A 21319-nucleotide genomic window follows, 5' to 3' on the forward strand; every position below is an offset into this window, starting at 1 on the left:
CCCCGTCTCCTTCAGTCTGTATCCATCAGCCACCCCCTCACTCTGCAGCCCGACTTTGGCAGCCAGTCACATCTGTAATACTTACCCACTTATTGCTCATTAGCCCTCGGATGATTCTCATTACCCCAGTGACATGGGGCTAATGAGCTGCTGGTTATTTTGTACCACAGGACACACACACACACACACACATTTGCACACACATAAATGTCACCACTGTTGTAACGTCCGTAAAACTCAGAAATCAGTCTCTCTGTGTCAGGAAAAGTGAAGTAAGGACGAATGAGGTGATGGATTATTTCTTGCCTCAGTTAGCAGCTACACCCTCCCTCCCAACCTGTTGCTCACCTCCGCAGCCCAAGGCCTTTCCCTCGTCCCTCCCTTACCCTTCATCATCTTCCTCCTCCTCTGTCATTATCCTGCTCCTTCACTCCTGTCCTCTCCCGGGGGAAGTACCTGCTAAGAGAGGGGGGAGCAGGAAGAAGTCCAGACCTGCATGACAAAGTGTTTAGACTGCAGGGAGAGTGTGATGAAGTAATGGTTTGATGTGTGTGATGTCATAAAAGAGTAAGAGCGATATATTTAAAAGATTAAATAAGTCTATAAAGAGACATTGACCTCAGTGCTGGTGACAAATTCATGTTTCGTGATCCACGAATAATTATAAGCTCAAATGTGTACATGTATGATGATTTCCACCACCCAATTTGAACAACTTTGAAATAGTTTAACAAAGAAATGCCACTCAACTTCAATAAATGTCAGTATTCTGCATGTGTTTTTTACTAAATCTAGCTGACTGAAATATTTCAAAAAATTGCTTTTATCGCTATAAAGGTCAAGATAGCATCTACATGCATGAGGGGATAAAAACAGTAAAGCCAGTGAAATTAAAGTTACCAACATTAAAGCCACACGACTATTATATAATATTCCATATTTTTATTTATAATTCTACATGACTGTGCTAAAAAGCTGGAGTTTTCCACCAGCACTTAAACGCAACATGTATTTGTGGATGAGAGGCTGTAAAAAGAGTCAAAGTTCCTCACACAAATGGAACCTAATGCACATGTGTCCGGTGAGCCATGCGCATGCATTAAGTAATTTTGTAAGTAAATGGAAAATAAAGTCTAATAGCTGTCCATAAAAGGAGTTACTTAGGATAATACTTTCAGGGATTTGATAAAACAGCCAAGAAAAAAAAAAGGAATATCTAATTTAAAAAGGCACATGTATGACATAATCCTAAAAATGTCATTCCTAAATTTCATTCAGTGTGGATAAAAAGGGCAATCTGGCGTCTCAAAAAGCTCCATAATGACTGCATCTCTGCGGCAGCCACAATAGTCACCAGTGCTTTCGTTTGATTTGACTCGGGACTTAATGGCTTTCTGGTGGCTACCTCCAAGCTTGTTAATATTCTGCCAGTGCTGTCTTTGGCAACGAGTGCGATGAACTAACCCCTGGGGAGGCAGCCACTAATGGCTCTGTGATTAGAGGGCTACTACCTAGCAACCTGTCTCTGCTGTTACTCAGCTAAAAACCCACCGTTTTCCACCTCATCTACTTCCATGACCATCTCACCACGGAGCACGATTAGGATTTCATGTGTAAAAACAAAGTGAGTGTGGTTTTTTTTTTTTTGTTTTGTTTTTTGTTTTTTTTTGTTTTTTTGTAAGGTTGCCATCAGCTCTCACCTTGTAATTTGCATACATAGTGTAGTATTTATTAAGTGAAGGACACATGAAAGCAGATAAAGTGTTCAGTCACTGCAGTAGGAATGGCAGCAAAAGTGGCTGGGGTGGGGTCCCTGGAAGACCCAGAAGTATTATTGCTGAAGATAAACACTCTCACACACTCGCAGTCAGTGGAAAATGGAAAGTGCTGAGTCCACGGGACCGTTCTGCTAACAGCGGACTTTCAGAGTGGACGCCAGCATGATGTCATGCCTGCAGCGGACACCTCTCAGCCTCTGCTTATTGACCCGTCTGTGTCTCTATCCCACCATGAGTCCTATCAGCTTTTTCGCTATTCAGTCACAGTGTCTGGATGGTTTGCTGTAGAATCTACTGTTTGTGTGAGGAGGGGGACCCCTGTGCTCTAATGCCTTTGGACTGAGCGACGTGAGTCCAGCTGTGTCCCGCCTCATTGTGGTTCAGTGGAGCGTGAACTCCCAAAAACCATTCGTGCATGCTAGCTGTTTGAGATTTTAGATAAGAGCACTGATGAAGGTTTTTATACGTACTACGCACTCTGCTATCAACTGAAAGCATCAGCAGCATCAGTAGTTATTTAACCAAGCATTTACACACAGAGGTGGTAATAGATTAAAGGGTCAGTTCACCCATTTTTTACTTACTTACTTCTGGTGTCAAGCCATGCAGATAGACATAAGTCGCTGCCTTATCGGCTTCCAACCCAAATACAGTGGAGGTGAGTGGAATTAGATAATAGTTGGTTTATGACATTGACAAACAACATTTAAAAAAACTAACAGTATGCAGCATGACTTTGCAGAAATACGGCAACTGTTGCTCCTTTTATTCTGTGTAGTCTTTCATAGTAGAGGACAACTAATCGATCTGGGATCCCTCACAGTATCGCAACATATGACTATGCTAGGATTTTCTTTTGCCTTCTCTCGCCTGGTTTGATACCTTCTACAGTGTGGTCTGTGATGTCGGCCAATAGCGGTGCTCTACCGCGCACAACTGGAGAAGTGAAAGAAGGATGATGATGGTGCTTCCAGTGACAGTCGGCGTCCATCGCCTCCTTCCCAATCACCTGTGTAGATTCCATTCCATAGAATCCATTGCGTTGCTTGCAGTGTCTCTTGGTGAAGTTACATAAATAATTTCATGACTCTATAATCCAATTAAAAGTCTGTTCACCTCTGTAGCCCCATTTCACAGCAGCCGTGACAGTGAGCCAGCCTGCACAATACCTCGACCTTGAAACTGAAGCAGCTAAATGGAATTCATCCATACCTAATGTTATTACTTCTACTTGTGCTTTTCACACTGTGACGTGCTGAAATATTTTCAGTGAAAAAAAAAAGCCCTGTTGTATTAGGGTGGGAGAGGAAGGATAGTTCAAAACCTGGGGGGGGGGGAAATGCTCATAGTATCTGCATGACTAGATACCACTAGAGTACCTCTGATCCAAACTAAACTCTGCCTTCTTTGCTGCTGACCACGGCTGCACATTTGGTACAGCAGTGGGAAAAAGGTGTGAGGAATGTGGAACAGGAAAAGCGATTCCTGGACATGTGCGGTAGTAGGTAGTAAGAGGTGATAAGTTTGCGAAAGGAGGCCGTTGTCAAGGGCATGACATTCCTCCTCCGTCCTTTAGATTCAGTCAGATGGGGCGCTAAGAGCTCTCTTCTCTCTCTGGGACTGCTTTGCCCTGTGCTTTGGCCTATTCTGCTCTGCCCTTCCCTGCCCAGCGATGCCTGTGTCTGGTATTTTTAGCCATTGTTACAATTTTTCTCCTCTCTCTGGCTCTGACATTTCCTTCCGCTCACCCTCTCTTTTCTTACTTGCTCTCTTTTGACCTGCAGTTCGTTTTTTTAGCGGCTTCCTCCTCTGCTGTGGCTTTTTCTTTTCAGAGGCTTATTTTTTCACTTTAACTTTTTTTTTTTTTTTTTTTGTTTTTGTATTTCTATGGTCCTTTATGCTCTCTTTCCTCTGGTGATTTTGTGCCCTTGAGCTGCCTGAGTGAATGGCTGAGTGCTCCTTGACTTGGCCCAGTGAACCAGACCGTGATCCTGACAGGTTGAGCCTGCCACTCCTCCGCTCTTGAAGTGGAGGTTAACAGCGGGATCACAGTCCTCTAACGGTGGCACTGTGGCTATAAGCTGTCTGTTCAGCTGGACAGAAATATGTGTGCTATTCACATTTATTGAACAGAATGCGCAGTAAGGCCGACAGGAGCGATGCTTGACCTTGTAGTGCTGAAATGTAAGCATTCAGAATCTGATCTCACTGCCACGTTTCAGCAGGTGCTCTCTGTAGGTTTTGTGGATTTAATTGCAAAGGGAGTAGTTGAGTGAAATGCGACATCATTTTCTTGATTATCTGTTTTTCTTTCATGCTGTTGAGTAGATTTTTTCCTGGCACCCTGGCTCTGGTAGTAGGCAACAATTAATATTATTGAATTGTGTTTTTTTTTTTTTTAGGGAGTGACACAGCAAATTGCAGCCAGTGATGTTTGCTTTTGTTTGTCCTAATCGCTGTTTAATCAGCACCGCGGCGGTAGGGATGTTGTTTAATCAAGCATTTTGCTCAAGCAGCTGTTGAAAGCACACCCGTGACCAGAGGAATCGCGTTACAAATGCCAAAAACAGTCGCACCACGCTCCTGCTTTCCCTAAAAGCCTCCACGTAACCTCACCCAGTTCCCTGCTGAGACAGCTGTGGGCTGCTCTGCAACTGTGAGGAGGATGATTCACCTTACTGATTCATATTGTGATGAAACACACACACATACACACACACACACACACACACACACACACACACACACACACACACAGTAACCTTTTTCATTACCAGCACCTAAGGCCAGCCAAGAAATAGTTCAGCACATAACCTAAACTAAGTGTAGTTTTTATATTATATTTACCATATATAGACATGACAGTGGTGTTAATTTCCTCATCTCACTCTTGGCAAGAAAGTGAATACCTGTTTGGTCAATAAAATGTGAATAAAATGGTGACAAATTCCTGTCACAGGTTTGCAGAAGCCACAGTGGCACCTTCAAACCCCAAAGGCATCCTCTGCACTGGGACATAAAACACAGAAAAGCAGCAAATTGTCACATTTGTGACATTGATGACTCAAACAATTCATCGATTACAAATATTATATATTATAAGTTCATTTTTGACCTTGGGAATGCCCATTGGCAAAACGATCCACGCTGAGGTCCATTTAGTAGCTGTTCTCTGGAGCTTTTGATTGTATGTCCTGGAGTTTGACCAGTTGCCATGATATTGTAGATCAGTTTTTTGAGCACTTTAAGGAGTTGTTGAAAAGATTTGTCTTAAAATTTGAAATAGAAAGTTCATTCTTGAACAATAGCTTTGTGCCCTATCAAAAATTGACTGTGAGTAATGTTCTGTTGATAAACTAAATAGATTAATTAACTAATCACTATATTCCTTATTAATGTTTACAATTTAAACTTTCTTCTTTGTTTCTCACAGGATCTAAAAAAGCCGTTTGACAAAGCCTGGAAGGACTACGAAACAAAAGTGTAAGAAATGAATCATATTGTTTCTAATTAACAGCTCTTTTATGTAAATGACATTTGTTTGGTTTTAATTAATTGATTAAAATTGTGCAACATGCTGATATAATGTAAAGTCATCATTACTTGTAATTTACAAGTTCAGGAGTTCAAACTAGTTTTATTTTGTCAAACTCAGTCATATCTGTGAGGCAACATGTTAAATTGAAATGTGCAGTTTGTGTCATGTCTGTGTTTGACTTGTCTTGACTAACCGCTCTCCCCCTCTAACCTCCCCCTGTGATAATCTGTCAACACATTCCTGATAATGTGAATAACCAGCCCTCACTGTTGCCTCTCCACCTCCACACTGACACTTTGTGACTGTCCATTTGTGATTGTGCATGCAAAGTACACATGACTTTTTTATAGCACTCTCATATATCTTACAAGCTGCAAAGGACATTCTTTACTGAAAGGGTAATACATCTCCTCTCCAAACCGTTTTGATCAGACAGTGCGGACTTTGTACTGACATCGAGTCCAGCCGGATGTGACTGTTTCTCTCCGTCCCAACTTGATTTGACTCTATTGACTGCAAGCTGAGGCCGTCAATAGAGTCCAGTTTTCTGCCTGATTGGGAAAACCACCCAAACTTATCTTGCCGCTCTTCTTTTATCAGTGATCCTCCGATCGTCTTCGATCTCTCTGCTGTCTGCCGTCACAACAACATTCTGTTTTCATATCGCGGGCACAGAGAGAGATGAAAATTATTCAGTATTGATTTTTCATTTCCCTATTTAGTTTTGCGAGCTATCTGCATCCGACACCCGAGTTTGACTTCTGTTTTCAGTCTCCAGATTGGAGATCATCTCACTTTGAATGCTGTTAAGGAAGGGAGTGCTTAATGTTTAATCAGTAAAACTAGATCATTTTTTCCAAACTTTAAATGCAGAATGAATATAGAAAAATCTAAAGTCCAGTATCTTTTTTTGGTGAATCACTTCCTGAAGTGGCAGGACTGAAAGTGAGTGGATTCTCAGCCTCATCATCAGCCGAACAACTGTCAGTTTGGCTGGCAGCCAAACAGCCTGGCTAACATGTGTCTCTATTAGCTGCAGCCCTGATGATGCTGTAACGCTGTCAGGGCTGAAGATTCATGTGCTGACAAAGGCCGGCAGTGTCTACACAATGAAATCAAGTTTGGCATTTACACTGGCTAAATGGCAAGTTTAGAAAAGCTGTCGGAACTTATTTTCGTTGTCCTTCAGGTTGTGCGTTTGTTTTCAAACCATGACGACTGTCTTGGCAAAAACACACTGCTTTTTAAAACTTATTTATTTAATTTTGGAATAGCAAAAAGATGGAGGGAACCGACTTTAACTGCGTCTTTTCCTACCATGACTCAAAAGGTTTTCTATTTGCAGCTGGCGCCATTAAACAAACAAACTTCAAGTCAAAGGTAGCATTTGTTCGCAGAGCACTGCCGCAATACACAACCTCTGAGAACATGCCAAATTTTGTTTTATTTCTTGCAGACTGCTAACATAACGATGGATATTAACAATGCAACTGCAGCTGAATGTGGAGACTTTGGTTTGAAACCCAGACAAGGACAAGGTGTGCACTTAAATATAACAAGTAAACACAGACTACTTTGCATGAGGGACACTAGATCATTTATTATGCAACAGGAAGAAAAGAGAGGAATTCATTAATTTTCCTTCCTTCCTTTCCTAAAGTGGTTTGACATCATGGTCACAATATAAACGGCGTAACATGGCGAGAAGGAATATTAAAGGAATAATTTGACAGTTTTGGAAACAGGCTTATTTGCTTTCTGTAGGAAAGTTAGATCAATATCACATTTGTCTGTTTAAATATGAAGCTACAGCCAGGAGACAGATAGCTTAGCTTTGCATAAAGACTCTAATGCTCACGAATTCACACATGATTTCTGTTTTGTTTAATCCTTATAAAAGCAATAATCCATGGCCAATGATCAGAGACTTCCTGCAGCTTTTTGTCCAACGGAAAAATCTAACTCTTGGCAAGAAAGTGAAAAATTGTATTTCCTAAAACTATTCCTTTAAGAGTAGTTGGTGATTTCATATCATAACAGAATATATTAAAAGCTGGTTCATGCAGTCACACCACTTTGATTTTCCATCTTTTAATGTTTTAAGTTTAGGAATGGCTCTTTTTGTATTTAATCATTTTGGTCTGAAGTTGTACTGAGCCTAGCTACAGGCCGCATAGATCACACAGCTGAACATCGGGGAGTGAAGTCTGTCTAGATGCACATGAATCAGGCTGAACAGCGCTCAAACAGCCAGCAGTCACCGGCTCCGACACGCTCCTCCCGTCTCTCCGGTAGAGAACAAACTGCTGCATCCTTTTTGCAGGGGATATGCTGTCAAAAAAAACTAAAAAAAACAGCATATAAAAAAGAATGCCCTTTTGCATGGACTGGTGCATCCCTTCCTTTTTGTGATGTGTTTTCGTGATTGCCTGTGGGAGATACCGTATGCAGAGTTAACAGTGTTTGTGAAAAATCAGCCCTGGGTACTGACTGTCAGGCAGTGCAGCGTGTAAAAGATTCCATTTGCCTTATACACCAGCCTCATTTGTCATCATCAGTGAGGAATAACAAGCAGTATGCTAATAAAAAGCTTTATGCTCATGATAGAAAAAAAGTTTCTTCTGATAAAAGAAATTCAAATAACAGATATTTTTTCAAACATTACAGAGGAAATTTAATGCGTTCACTTGGCAATGCAAGGGACTATAAAGTGAAAAAAAAACTGTTTGCTGTGCATCTGAATGGTTTCTTCAGTTCTGTTATGTGGTTGGGAAACCTCAGTGTTAAACCCCCGTGGGGGACACCGTGCCTCCCTATGAAAGAGGATGTGTATTGGGACACTTGTATGACATAACATTCTCCTTTTATACCTTTATTCCCCTCAGAGTCGCTGTTGTTATGCACAGGTGTTGGTATGGCAGAAACCAAGTGAAGTTTCCCGTCTTCATCACAACTCACTAATGGTTTAAATTTCCTCACCTGACAACAGCACTAAAATAAAAGTGACACAGACACACTGACATTGCTTTTACACTAACCAACCAACAAACCAGTGATGCCGGCTCCCCCAACAATTCCCTTTTTGTTTTTTTTGTTTTTTTAAATCTGCCAGACAATGACGGGGCTGATTTTAAGCAACACCGCGCTTTTGGTGTTTTTGTGGTGCTGTCATGGATGTGCGACGTGTTCTTTGACTCCTGTGATGTCACTTTCTGCCAGCACCAAGATAGAGAAGGAGAAGAAGGAGCACGCAAGGCAGCATGGGATGATCAGGACGGAAATAAGTGGGGCTGAAATCGCTGAAGAGATGGAGAAGGAGAGGAGATTCTTCCAGCTGCAGATGTGTGAGGTTAGTTAGACTAATGAGTGTGTATAATTTATTAGTTCAACCTAAATGAGTAATGAAAAATGAAATAAATGCACCATGAAAACAGCAACTCCTCCTCTTAGAATATGATTGCAGACCGTTGATGGTGTTTGGTTTAGAAAAAAAACATTTTTGTATATGAGGTTCTATAAAAACTTCCATAAATGTTGAATATTTCAAAGTGACTTACGTTACATTTTAGTATGTTTGCGTTGTCGGTGCCTTTTTCATGCTCTACTTTAATTAAGCTTCACTTGAAAGCTGCAGATTTTTACTTTGAAGTGTTGAGATATGAGATGAAAGGGACGTATATGTTTGAGATGGAGCCGGAGTTGCCTCTTCCTCTCACTGAACCTGGCCTGAAACCGTCTGACTGGATCTGTATTCAATATGTTTCCAGTATCTTCTCAAAGTCAACGAGATCAAAATCAAGAAGGGTGTGGACCTGCTGCAGAATCTCATCAAGTACTTCCATGCACAGTGCAAGTAAGACATCCAAATTTGATAACTGCTGCGGTTCAGAATAAACCCAAAAAAATAAAGTTGTTTATTTTAGTGCTTATAAAATTGAAGTTCGGGAGATTTAGAAACATGATGTGCTGCTTGTTCAGTTTCTTCCAGGATGGTCTGAAAGCTGTGGACAACCTGAAGCCTTCCATAGAGAAACTGGCCACAGATCTGCACACAGTGAGAACCCCAGCAGCTCTATTTTCTTTACCTTACTCTCACATTTTTTCCCCTCTCTGATTCACACATTCTGTTTTTCTCCCCACCTTTTGTTTTACAACAGATAAAGCAGGTGCAGGACGAGGAGAGGAAGCAGCTGACTCAGTTACGAGACGTCCTCAAGTCGGCGCTACAGGTGGAGCAGAAAGAGGTAACACACACACACACACACACACACACACACACACACACAGTGCTGAAGGTCCTTTCAGTGTCAGAAGAACATGCCAGTCAAGTATCATGGGTTAATCTTCTTAAATCCCATATATCTGCTCTAAAATCATTTATGACATGAACAGTCCTCAGTCTCACTATTTACCTTCAACTTCTTCTTCTTCTTCCTTCTTCCTTAAGTGATCTTGACTGAGAGTACACACTCAAAAACTCACACACAGTTGTAAATGTAACACTGTTGTTACTGATGTAGGACTCACTCAGGGTTGGGGTCCACACCATTTCGAGAGGCAGATTTAAATTTCTTGTCAAAAAACAACTTTAACTGACTTTATCTCCTATTTGTTTCATACACGCATTGCTGTTTTAACATCTGAATGCATTAAAAGGTTTTTTTTTTTTAAACTGACCCCAGCCCTGAGCTTAGTGAACTATAAAATATGCTGCAAACTACAGCAGCAGCTCCTGGTCTCACCTATAGATTTTGTTTTTTTCTCTCCTCCGCTGCCTCCGTCTTTTGTGAAACAAGTCTAGGAGAGTAAGTGGAATTCTTGAAACAATCCTTTTTCTGCAGTTGTTTTCATCCTGTGCTCATGTCGGTGTCATTTCAGTTATGGTGCTAGATCAGTGTTTTTCTTTTTTTTTGTTTGTTTTGTTTTGTTTTTTTTACATTAGCAGATCATTTCTGTGTTTGTTCAAACATGAAATTGCTGTGTTTCGGTGCTTTGGTTTACTTTAGCTGTGCTGTTGAGTTTGAATGACTTTTCAGTGAGAAGAGCTGGAGCTACAGTCCTGCTCCTCCAAGATTATCATATTGGCTGTGTGTGCGTCTGCTGATAACGGCGCACACCAATAAAATCATTAAAGCCCCGACAATGGCGGCCCTCTAGAAGTCGTCCTCTCTGCTTCCCGTTGTGTTTCCAGACAGGAAATGACGTCACTCATACAAAACTCCTGGCCTTTGTTCAGTCATTTGCTGACGTAGCTGTTGCTGTTACATTGAAGTCAAACCTGAATATCCAAAAGACAGATCCATTTAGGTTGAATTTAGTTAAGATTATATCTCATATCTAATGACTGCTTTTGACCGCCTGCTGTTACAGACCCTTATTTCAGAGGTGTTTTTATTTCCTCCCCTCCCTCGTGTTTAAAATCACACCAGCCGTCTTCCTATTGTTGTTCATACTTGCCTGGAAATTCTCTGAGGAGCAGGAGAATCAGAGCCACGTGCAGCAACTGCTTTTTGTTTCGTTTCATTTCGTTTCATTATTTGTGTAACAGCTCTGATTTTTCTTCTCTATTTGCTTGTGTGTGTGTGTGTGTGTGTGTGTGTGTGTGTGTGTGTGTGTGTGTGTGTGTGTGTGTGTGTGTGTTTTCCCAGGATTCCCAGGTGCGGCAGAGCACCACCTACAGCCTGCACCAGCCACAGGGCAACAAGGAGCACGGCACAGAGCGCAGTGGGTACCTCTACAAGAAAAGCGACGGGTGAGTTTTTCTTAAAATTGTGTACAAAGATCAGATTGTACAGTTGCAGTTGAAGAAATTTCACTGTAAATGTGTGTTTTTTATTGAATGACAAGCTTTAAATTTCTAAAGAATACAAGTTCTTTCAAAGCAGAGAGGGAAGTCTTGACCAAATTAGTCTACAACTAATTATTATTTTTGACTATTTTCTCGATTAATAAATGAGTTATTTAGTCTATAAATGAAAAATACATGAATGGGGAAAAAAAAAAACATAAATCCAATTATGTTTTCCCAGAGCCTAAGATGACATATTCTAGTAGCTTATCATATGCAAAGATATTTAGTTTACTCTGATAAATGAACACGAAAACCAGGAAATATTCACATGTGAATTACCAAACTCAATTTTTGGCATTTTTAAATTAAAATGAATCAGAGAAAAGCAGCAAATTTCAACCTGTTTGTCATAACTAATGCATGGGAATCCCAGTTGTAACGTGTGCTCATTTTTAAACATTTCAACAAATGTGTCTGCTCTGTGAGTTCAAGATGTTCACTGATGCACTCATCACTGTCTTCTGTGCGTTGCAGGTTGAGGAAAGTTTGGCAGAAGAGAAAGTGCACGGCGAAGAACGGATACCTCACCATCTCACACGGCACAGTAAGCAAGCAATCACGCCTCTTTCTCTCTCGCATCCGTGCTGTGAAAACACAACTGAACACGGTGTGGTTTGCGCTGATTTAAAAAGTCGTGCACACTCGTGCGCACACACATCTGAACTGACCTCCACACATGTTTCGTGTACTCTTTGCCACCTTAACCACATTAGTCTCAGTGTATTGGCTGCAGGCCCTCTCCCTCGCTGGTCATTATATTCCCCCATTAGCCGTGAATGCATTAACAGCGAGCAGCGGAGATCACAGGCCGGGTTCACAAGTTAGCATTCCTCTCACATCGCTGCCTCAGCTGAGTCTCACTTAACTCTGTTTGTTCCCATATAAAGATTTAACTCCAGCCCAGTCGAGTCCTCTCGCCAATACAGTTTGTCTCACACAGAGCGGCTTATCAAATGTTTCATTTGGCTCCGGCAGCGGTCAGATACGGTTAAACACAACACTCTCACTCGTTTATGTTGTTGCTTTTCTCCACCCTCCCTTCCTCCCTCTCTCTCTCTCTCTCTCTCTCTGGCAGGCGAACAGGCCGCCAGCTAAACTCAACCTGCTCACCTGCCAGGTGAAACACAATCCCGAGGAGAAGAGGAGCTTTGACCTCATATCACGTAAGTTCATCATCCTGTTTTTATCACATCTGCTATTTTCCTTTTCATTTTATAAGTTCTCTTCTTTATCTTTTTTGTTCTTACTCTCTGTTGTTGGCATTTTTCCCTTTTTTCTTTTCCCCCCAGGCTGCGGTTGTTGCACTCAAATGCCTCATTTTAATTAGCTCAGTTCTTGTAGGCAGCAGCAGCAGGCCAGCAGGACTTCAAATGTTTAACTATTTAGCAAGTAGCGGCAAACTGAAGCTGAGCTAATTTTAGAAAGAACAAATATTGACAAATTCTTCACACCTCAATCTAACATTTAGTTGCATCACATTAAAGTGAAACGGTGGCAAAAAAAAACTTTACAGCTGAAAAAATTGGTCAAAATAATCACTTTAAGGGCTGAAAATTAATTGAATTAGTTTCAGTCATTTTTCAGTCTTTGGAAGACTTTTTTTCACAATTGAGATTTCATTTACTAAATGAACTAACTGAAATTGTCTGCAAATGAATTGATGATGAAAATAATTGTTTGTTAGCAGCATTTTTCTCAGGTTGTGATCCTTAATTATTTGGCTTCTGTCACAGAAATTAATCAAACGACTGTGAGATGTAGCTAATGATCTTTTTTTTTTTTTTTTTTAAGTATTTAAGAAGAGATACTGGCTGTAAGATTGAGAGGTGAAACTTCAGCCACTGGAGACGCAACATAATTCAGGTTGCTTGGATACAGTGGTGTAAAAATACTTCTCTCTCCCTGGTTATTAGTAAGTGATTCCAAAATGCAGACAGAAACAAGAGCTACAGGAGTTTAGTTGTTTTCTATCCAGGAGTTCACCCTCAGTCTGACCTGTCAGTGGGATATTTTAATCTCTTCATCTCCACTGCTCTGTGATTAATGCCTTCCCTCCCTCTCTTTTCCTCTCCCACTTCTCTCTTCTGTTCTGTCATTCATTTATTTTCTGTTTTAGACGACAGAACGTATCACTTTCAGGCCGAGGACGACCAGGACTGTCAGATGTAAGTGCCTGTTCCTTCCTTCCCTCCCTCGTGTGTGTGTGTGTGTATGTGTGTTAAGGCTTGTGCCCGAGTGCATCCTGTTTACCACCTCAACCACTTTTCAGACACTTCCTACCTCACACTCAGATGCCTGGCCTTGCCTTTACCTCCCACCCTTTGTCCATTAAATGCCTTTTACTTGCACTCCCTCCATTTTTCCTCTCATTTCTTTCTGCTTTGGCTGCTCCCATCCCCACCTCTCAGCCTACTTTTCCCTTCTCCCCTCTCTACTTTTTTCCTCCTTCTCTTTCATTATTCTGACTCTAATCTTACTCACATCTCCTGTAACGCCCCTCCCTCGTCTCTTGTCTCGTGTCTTCCCTCCTCCAGCTGGATCTCGGTGCTGCAGAATAGTAAGGAGGAGGCGTTGAATCAGGCCTTTAAAGGGGACCAGCATGTTGGGGAGAACAACATTGTGCAGGAGCTGACCAAGGCAATCCTTGGAGAAGTCAAGAGGATGACGGGAAATGACGTGTGCTGTGACTGCGGAGCGCCCAGTGAGTGGCAAAGATAGATGGGAAAACTGACACCTCACATAAGACTGACAGCACAGAATCAAAACTAATTATATGATATTTAAGTGATTGGTGCTGACAAAAAGACACTTTTCTACCTTTCAGGCAGCATTTAGTTACCACTTTATTTCACTGTGGTTTGAAAATCAATTTGCACACACATGGCGGACATGTTTCTGGAGTAACCTATTTAATGCAAGGAAATAACCAAATTCAAATTGTTTTCTCATTAGAACCACGTTTACTTGTTTATTCTTTCAAGTTTGATTTCTGAGAACTTAGTATTATTATTTTATAGACACCAAATCTTGAATTTAAAATACCAGATCATTCATTGCAAATTCAGCATCAAACTTCTTTCCTTAACTCGCCGACAGCTGTCTCCAGCAGTGGAAAGCAACGCCAACTCTTCTCTTTATCAAGCGTCTTTTCTCCTACTGAAGTTAGCGCGTTAACCAGCTAGCCCCGGCCCATTTCGTCACATTTCGATAGCGACTCACTGCAGCCTCCAATCTGCCCTGAAGACGTACGCTGCTCACAGGGTGTATTATAACCTCTTGTCTTGTAAACGCAACGATGACCGAAGCTCTTGTCAAGTAACAGTCACCGCCCTCGCTCTCGGCAAGAAACCATGTTCGGCGGCAAAGAAAACTTGCAAAGAGCCCCTTTAAAATGCTGCTATTATTTATCAAGCGGATTAATGTCTGAGTATTACCAGTAATGTCCTTCACATGTCACTGAATATAATCTGAAGATTAGCAAAGATATCATTATTAATGTTCTGTTAGTTCCCCACACCTGTTTGTAGGTAGGACTGTGGTTTTTTAATTACCTGTGGCCATTACACAGCAGCTGGAAGCACATCCATTCCAAAGTGAAGGAGGTGCTGTTCACATTTTTCTCATGATAGCACAGCAACCGTAACTTCATTAATTATTTAAATCTCCTGACACTGGGACAGGATCGGTCAGTTTCTAACAGTAATTATCCACAGCTCTGTGGTTGAAATCAAATTTCATTTATGGTGAGAAATCCTAGGAAAAGAGTAACATGTTACACAAGGAAAGAATTCATCTCTTCCATGGACTCGAGAGCAAAATGCCAGTACAACCTGAACATCAACGCCCACTTTACAGACAGCAGAGACATTATGGCACCGGTGGCAGTGAATCCAGGCCATCACGAACTACAAAGTCTCGCCACAGGTCTGTGATGGTGAACCCCTCCCTCCCACACCAGCTAAATGACTTCTATGCATGCTGTGAAACCCCAAACAACACGCCTGCCCTGAAAGCCCTGCCACAGCCCGATGAGCAGGCTGGGCCCGGTCCAGGGTCAACCCCTGCAAGGCTGCAGGACGGGACAACATACCTGGATGCACACTCAAGTGCCTCAAGTGACTCTGTGCCAGGCTGTTGTTCCCAAATGTCAAGTCTGCCACCATCATACCTGTGCCAAAGAATTTCCCTCAAACGTGCCCAAATGACAACCGCCGTATTGCCTTAACAACAGTTGTAATGTAGTGTCGTCACCCCTGAAGCTTAAAGCTAATTTCAAGTCTCTGAAACAAATAAACAGAAATGATTTGCTGCCTGGAAGATGGGAAATCGTTCTAGCAATTTGTGCTATGCGTTGGGAAAGTGTTAGCAGTGATTTATGTGCATAGTTATGAACTAAAGCATGCAAAACCACTGGTATGGTCCTTAAAGTGCCCAGTTTTGAAAATGATAAAACTCACGCAGATCCTCTTTATTTGTGGAGATATTACTATTACGACTCAAATCTTTTTAAATTTTTTTTCAAATACACCCACAGTAATTTTCTCTCCCATAAAGTCCCATAAAATTTCCTCCTGCAGAAATATATGCACTTTAATGTGCTGTATATGACATACACATATACCCAGACATACTGTGTATCTAGGCCAGACTTACAGTTTGGCTTGGTCACTTTCCTCCGACATTGTCTGCCATGTGATGGTAAACCCTTCAGGCAGTTATTAAATTTCCAGAGTCCACAGCTTTCCACAAGGAAACATCAAAGTTGGCTCACATGCTCCAGAAATGTCTTCTTGCTTTACTGCTTTTTGCTCAAGGACAGTGTGTCACCAATATTAATTTCTCCCTCTTTTCCCTCGCGTGTCTTTTCTGTCTCTCAGACCCAACGTGGCTGTCCACCAACCTCGGCATCCTCACCTGTATTGAATGTTCGGGGATCCACAGAGAGCTGGGAGTCCACTACTCCAGGATCCAGTCGCTCACTCTGGATGTACTCAGCACCTCAGAGCTCTTGGTAAATCACTTTAGGCGTCTGGTCTTCTTGCTGAATCACCTCCCATCCCCTGTTTTTCTTGAAGTTTGCGTCATCCTCTTGTATTGATTTTTCCATACAAATCTTTCTGGAGATTTTAAGGCAGGATAAAATTTAGAACGGGCAAGGAGGAATGAGGAGGAAAGAAGGACAGTAAATCAAGACAGGAGGTGAAAGTGGGGAGAAGGAAGGTGAAAAGAATCACTCTTGGCCTCCATTTTCGTCCTCCCTGAGACCTCTGGAAGTCTCCTTTCTCAGAATAGCTGAGATTTTGTTGGGCTTTTCTAATCACGGTTTGGTGAAGAGATTTACTGCCCGTGGGACGGTCGGGATTAAATGCTTGCAGTCATGATTGCTTGGTGTTAAGACGCCGTCGTGTTAGCCACAATCAGACGGGTGGTGTGCAGTTTATAATGCTCCACATACATAGAGTCTGCACTTCATCCTGATAGAGGAGTGTGTTGAACTGGTGACTTTTAAATTAATGGATGTGGAGCAGAAAATGACATATAACTAGTTTTAATGTGTGTGTGTGTGTGTGTGTGTGTGTGTGTGTGTATGTGTCTGTCCATGTATGTGTGCTCCACAGCTGGCCAAGAATGTGGGGAATGCAGGCTTTAATGAAATCATGGAGGCTTGTTTAAGTGCTGAAAATGTTGTGAAACCCAACCCAGCCAGTGACATGTAAGTCAACCCTCCGACTCTCTCTTCCACACTCCATCTCTCTTCACCTCCTCCCTTCTTGCCCCATACCCTTCCTCCCCCACCTGTCTCACATTGCCGACAACTGGTCACACCATACTGATCAGGGTTTCTGAATTTTTCTGAAACTTTTTTTTAAACTGTACGATTTGCAAATAAGCGAACTCACCCAACTTACCATCGATGATGACATGGTTACAATCAATTATATGACACAGTTATGTTTCAAAATACATGTCCTGTGTTCTTAGGCCTGCAGGGAACCGACCTGCGCAGGGTTAAAACACAACAATTAGATAAAGTTAGTGTGCTTACCTATCAACATATTTTCCTACATCATATTTTAGGTGCAATACTTTTTACAAATTTGCAGATGAACCATGTGATGTTACGTCTAACACGTACGGCACAGCTGTTCAAATCGCGTCCATGTGTCGCATGTCAAACAAAGGGCAGGAACGACATGCAGACATAACAAAGAGGAACATTTAGCAGTGGTTGTGTTTGCTCCTCTGCACCTGTTTGACACATGCTCCTCTTAACAGGACTGCTATTTGTTTTTCTCAAATAAAAGAAAGCGCATTTTAGGGAAAATTTGAAATTTTCTGTGTACTGCTGAGATATGTGATTTTGGTTAAAAAAAAAAAAACCCACAGACATCTAACTTGAGTTAACAAAAGTTCCACCAGTTTATTGACACACTGCTACCAAGCAAACTGGAGGTTCATTCTTCGGTCGTCAAAATGTGCACCGTAGGAAGAAACAGATTTCAGGTTTTATTTTAATGTAACACATTATTTAATGAAGAACGGGTTATACTTTTTTATGCTTTTTCTTGCAATTTCAACTTATGATGACACTTGATCAACCACTGAAATGGTTATCTGTTGATCACAGAGATCCAATTTAGAGTATTCATTCACCATTTATTATTATTGGCTTTTGATTGGTGCATTCCCAACTTTACTGCACAATCACACCTCCCACATTATGTCCTCCACCAGGCAGGCGAGGAAAGACTTCATCACAGCCAAATACACAGAGAAGCGTTTCGCCAGGAAGAAGTGTCCTGATGCAACGTCGCGGCTCCACACGCTGTGCGATGCAGTGAAGGCTCGAGACATTTTCTCCCTCATCCAGGTCTACGCTGAGGGAGTGGACCTCATGGAGCCCATACCTCTGGCCAACGGACACGTCAGTACACGAAATACTCGACTTTTAAACTTTAATAGTTTTTCCACCAGGGGTTTCACTTGTAACTCATAATAATTGCATGATAAGCATCTTTATTGCTTTAGACTTGACTCTCCACTAGCACCTCGCATTCCCAGCGGTTTCATGCAAATGTTTTATCTTTTGATTTCAGGAACAAGGGGAGACAGCCCTTCATCTCGCAGTCAGACTGGTGGATAGAACATCTCTTCACATCGTGGACTTCCTCACTCAGAACAGGTTAACAAAGCAAGAAAACAGTGGGCAACCATGCATCCGTGCTTCACTTCAGAATGCAAAAAAACAGGAAAGGGTTTTGGCTGTCCATTCGACTTTGCAGGAAACATTGAAAATACCACCAAAAAAAGATTTATTTTGACAAAGACGGGAGGAATGATGCCTCTTAACACATGTAATTGAAATTCAAATATAAGGGGCTGTTTGTCTATTGCCAGAGGTTATTGATATTCATGTTTTCTCCTTTTTTCATCCTTCTCTCTTTTAGATTGAAGGGATTTGTTTAAGCATTTATTTGCCTTTCATTCTGTCTGTTATTCCCTCTTTTTATAGAGCTGTGTTCTGATTTATAGTTAATACAAATCTACATAAATATTTTACCTATTACACAAAGCTGGACAAAGCTTATTTAAAATTTCTTGCTGGAGGATATTACATATTCACATATATTGCCTCCAGTGTTGTGATTGGAAGTTTTCCTCTCTGTCTGTGTCCCCTAACAGCTTGAATCTGGATAAGCAGACAGCTAAAGGCAGCACAGCGCTACACTACTGCTGCCTGACCGACAACAGCGAGTGTCTGAAACTGCTGCTGCGGGGGAAGGCCTCCATAGAGATCGGTAAGGAAACACAGCAGCACTGAACAGGACGGCCATGTTGCATTCACTGTCCACCTCTTTCCTCCTCTTTTTTTTTTTCCTGTTTCTGTCGGTTTCACCATTTATTGAAAAATCCATCACAAGTTTGTGTGTTAAAACTGTCCTAAGTTCTTAATAGCTGCTAGCTAGTTTGTGGTGGTGGTTTAGTGATGATTTAACTAGCTACTGGCTGCATCATTATTGTCTTAGCTAGTAAAGACTTAAATAATAGGGAAATGGATCAGAAAAATGTTGCTTTTATTTATGAATCATGGAGAAATATGAGTGTTTCAGACAGTTGGTATTATTCATGTAATCAAGAGTGAGTTTTAACAACATTAACGTTAGCTTTTGAAATTTGAGGTATTACGTCTTTTATAAATTGTAACATGTAAAAGTTCATGTTATGATTAAACAGCATTTCGATCAAATGTCAGATCAGATGAGTTATCTAACATTAGTTCAGTTAGCCAGCTGTGACATCCGGCAGTTAGTAGCTAGATGGAAATAATTCACTGATAACAATATCTAACCTACATGAAAACTAGTTTGTGTGATGAATACATAGTTATTGCATCAGTGACAATAATCCCATAGGGTTATTTACATATGTAATGTATGTGACATATAAGTACATCTGGTTTAAGTACTTTTTTAAAAAATTTAGTTTGAGCTCTACTTTTACTGAAGTAGAGGGTCTGTGTACTTCTTCCACCACTGTTTTTCTCATTTACTCTCATCCTCTCTCACTCTCATACACACAAACACCCTTTAGTCCAAGTCTGTCAGGTTTAGTTCCCAGACGTGCGAGCTTTACCAAAAGACCATGGCAACTCCTTCTCACACCACTAATCTTCCTGCTCCGCTCTGACATCAACAACACAACCAGATAATAGATAGATAGAAAAGGAGGACAGAGAGGCCAGAGGGTTATTCAGTGTGGGAAACGGTCTAATTACACATTTCTCAAGTCACAGCGAAAAGGGATTAAAGAAAACGGGCTGTGTCTTTGTGCTCATGTGGCATGTGGATACAACAGTGATTATATGTTTCTGGTGTTTTCCCCTGCAGCTAATGAGGCCGGGGAGACACCACTGGATATCGCTCGGAGGCTAAAACACCTACAGTGTGAGGAACTGGTGAGCTCACTATGTTTGGACTCGGCTTATTCCTGCAAACACATCACTCCTTGAAACCATGTCAGTCATCTGTGTTTGTGTGTATGTGGATTTGTTTGTATGTATAGTTGAGCCAAGCTCTGGCAGGGAAATTCAACGCCCACGTCCACGTTGAGTATGAATGGTGTCTACAGCATGAAGACTTGGATGAGAGTGACGAAGATCTGGATGAGAAGGTGAGTGACATTTGTGTGAGAACAGATTATAATACAGTATTTATGAAGATGTCATTGGAAAAAGCAGAGTTTAGAGAGTGCTGCACAAGTGGGTGAGAAAACCCACTTGTTTTGAAGAAAGGAGAGCTAAAAAAAATATGCATTGCCTTTGATAAATTTTTCATTGAAACTGGAAATGTTAGTCAGTTTGGATAAAACGTGATTTTATAAGATCTCAGCTGGGAAGTAAGGATTCCCTGAGAGGCTCAGTTCAGGATAGGAAAGTGTTTGCAAGCAGATTGGATTGTTAAAGTTTGGTTTTAATTGGCCCCGAACACATTTCTGAGCAAATCATTTTATCACCAGCTACATTTTTAAGAATGATCTGCTTTAGAAATATTGCGGGGATATAACACATTTGCATAAGATTCATAAATCAGGCAAGTCTAAGAAGAAAAGATGGCAGAATTTTGGATGACAGACTGTTCATAGGAAACATATAGTGAAGAGATCAAATCTGATGAACCACATCTGACCTGATACTTTCTCATATTATGCAATCACCAATCTCACATCCTTACACGCATACTCTTACCTCTGGCCCACACTGACCCTCTGATGCCCCTCCAGCCCAGCCCTCATCGCAGAGACGAGCGCCCGGTCAGCTGTTACACCCCGAGCAGCAACTCCAACCTGGGCCCGGGAGGCCGCGACGGCATCAGCCTCACCAAGGACAAACAGCGCGCCTACCTGCCCAACCTGGTTAACAACGAGACCTATGGCACCATCCTCAGCACCAACTCGCCTCAGCCCGCCACCACCTCCGCTCCACCACTGCCCCCGAGGAACCCGGGTAATGTCAGACACAGCAGCATCAGCAATAGAAGAGTCCAAGGCAGAAATAGCAAAATATATATATATATAGTTTATACGGATACATGGATACATACAAAAACATCCAGCTAAATCTGGTAACCTGATTCAGACCTCTTTGTCTTGTGG

At 41.6% G+C, this 21319-nt stretch overlaps 1 protein-coding gene across 1 annotated transcript in view; it reads left to right on the forward strand.

The window, feature by feature from the left end:
- Positions 1 to 21319, forward strand: part of asap2a (ArfGAP with SH3 domain, ankyrin repeat and PH domain 2a) — a 57743-nt gene that overhangs the window by 29467 nt on the left and 6957 nt on the right. The window contains exons 5-22 of the mRNA XM_023393776.2: positions 5212 to 5261; positions 8536 to 8665; positions 9084 to 9169; positions 9295 to 9370; positions 9474 to 9560; positions 10965 to 11068; positions 11642 to 11711; positions 12243 to 12330; positions 13284 to 13332; positions 13702 to 13868; positions 16045 to 16178; positions 16786 to 16880; positions 17903 to 18092; positions 18265 to 18350; positions 18851 to 18966; positions 20056 to 20123; positions 20231 to 20338; positions 20948 to 21170. Coding sequence (XP_023249544.1) covers positions 5212 to 5261; positions 8536 to 8665; positions 9084 to 9169; positions 9295 to 9370; positions 9474 to 9560; positions 10965 to 11068; positions 11642 to 11711; positions 12243 to 12330; positions 13284 to 13332; positions 13702 to 13868; positions 16045 to 16178; positions 16786 to 16880; positions 17903 to 18092; positions 18265 to 18350; positions 18851 to 18966; positions 20056 to 20123; positions 20231 to 20338; positions 20948 to 21170 — 1927 coding nt within the window. The remainder of the gene's footprint in view (positions 1 to 5211; positions 5262 to 8535; positions 8666 to 9083; positions 9170 to 9294; positions 9371 to 9473; positions 9561 to 10964; positions 11069 to 11641; positions 11712 to 12242; positions 12331 to 13283; positions 13333 to 13701; positions 13869 to 16044; positions 16179 to 16785; positions 16881 to 17902; positions 18093 to 18264; positions 18351 to 18850; positions 18967 to 20055; positions 20124 to 20230; positions 20339 to 20947; positions 21171 to 21319) is intronic.

Source organism: Seriola lalandi, unplaced genomic scaffold (genome assembly GCF_002814215.2).
Source record: "Seriola lalandi dorsalis isolate HSWRI2012SDOR001 ecotype SW California unplaced genomic scaffold, Sedor1 jcf7180002054942, whole genome shotgun sequence".
In the NCBI taxonomy this organism is placed as follows: domain Eukaryota; kingdom Metazoa; phylum Chordata; class Actinopteri; order Carangiformes; family Carangidae; genus Seriola; species Seriola lalandi.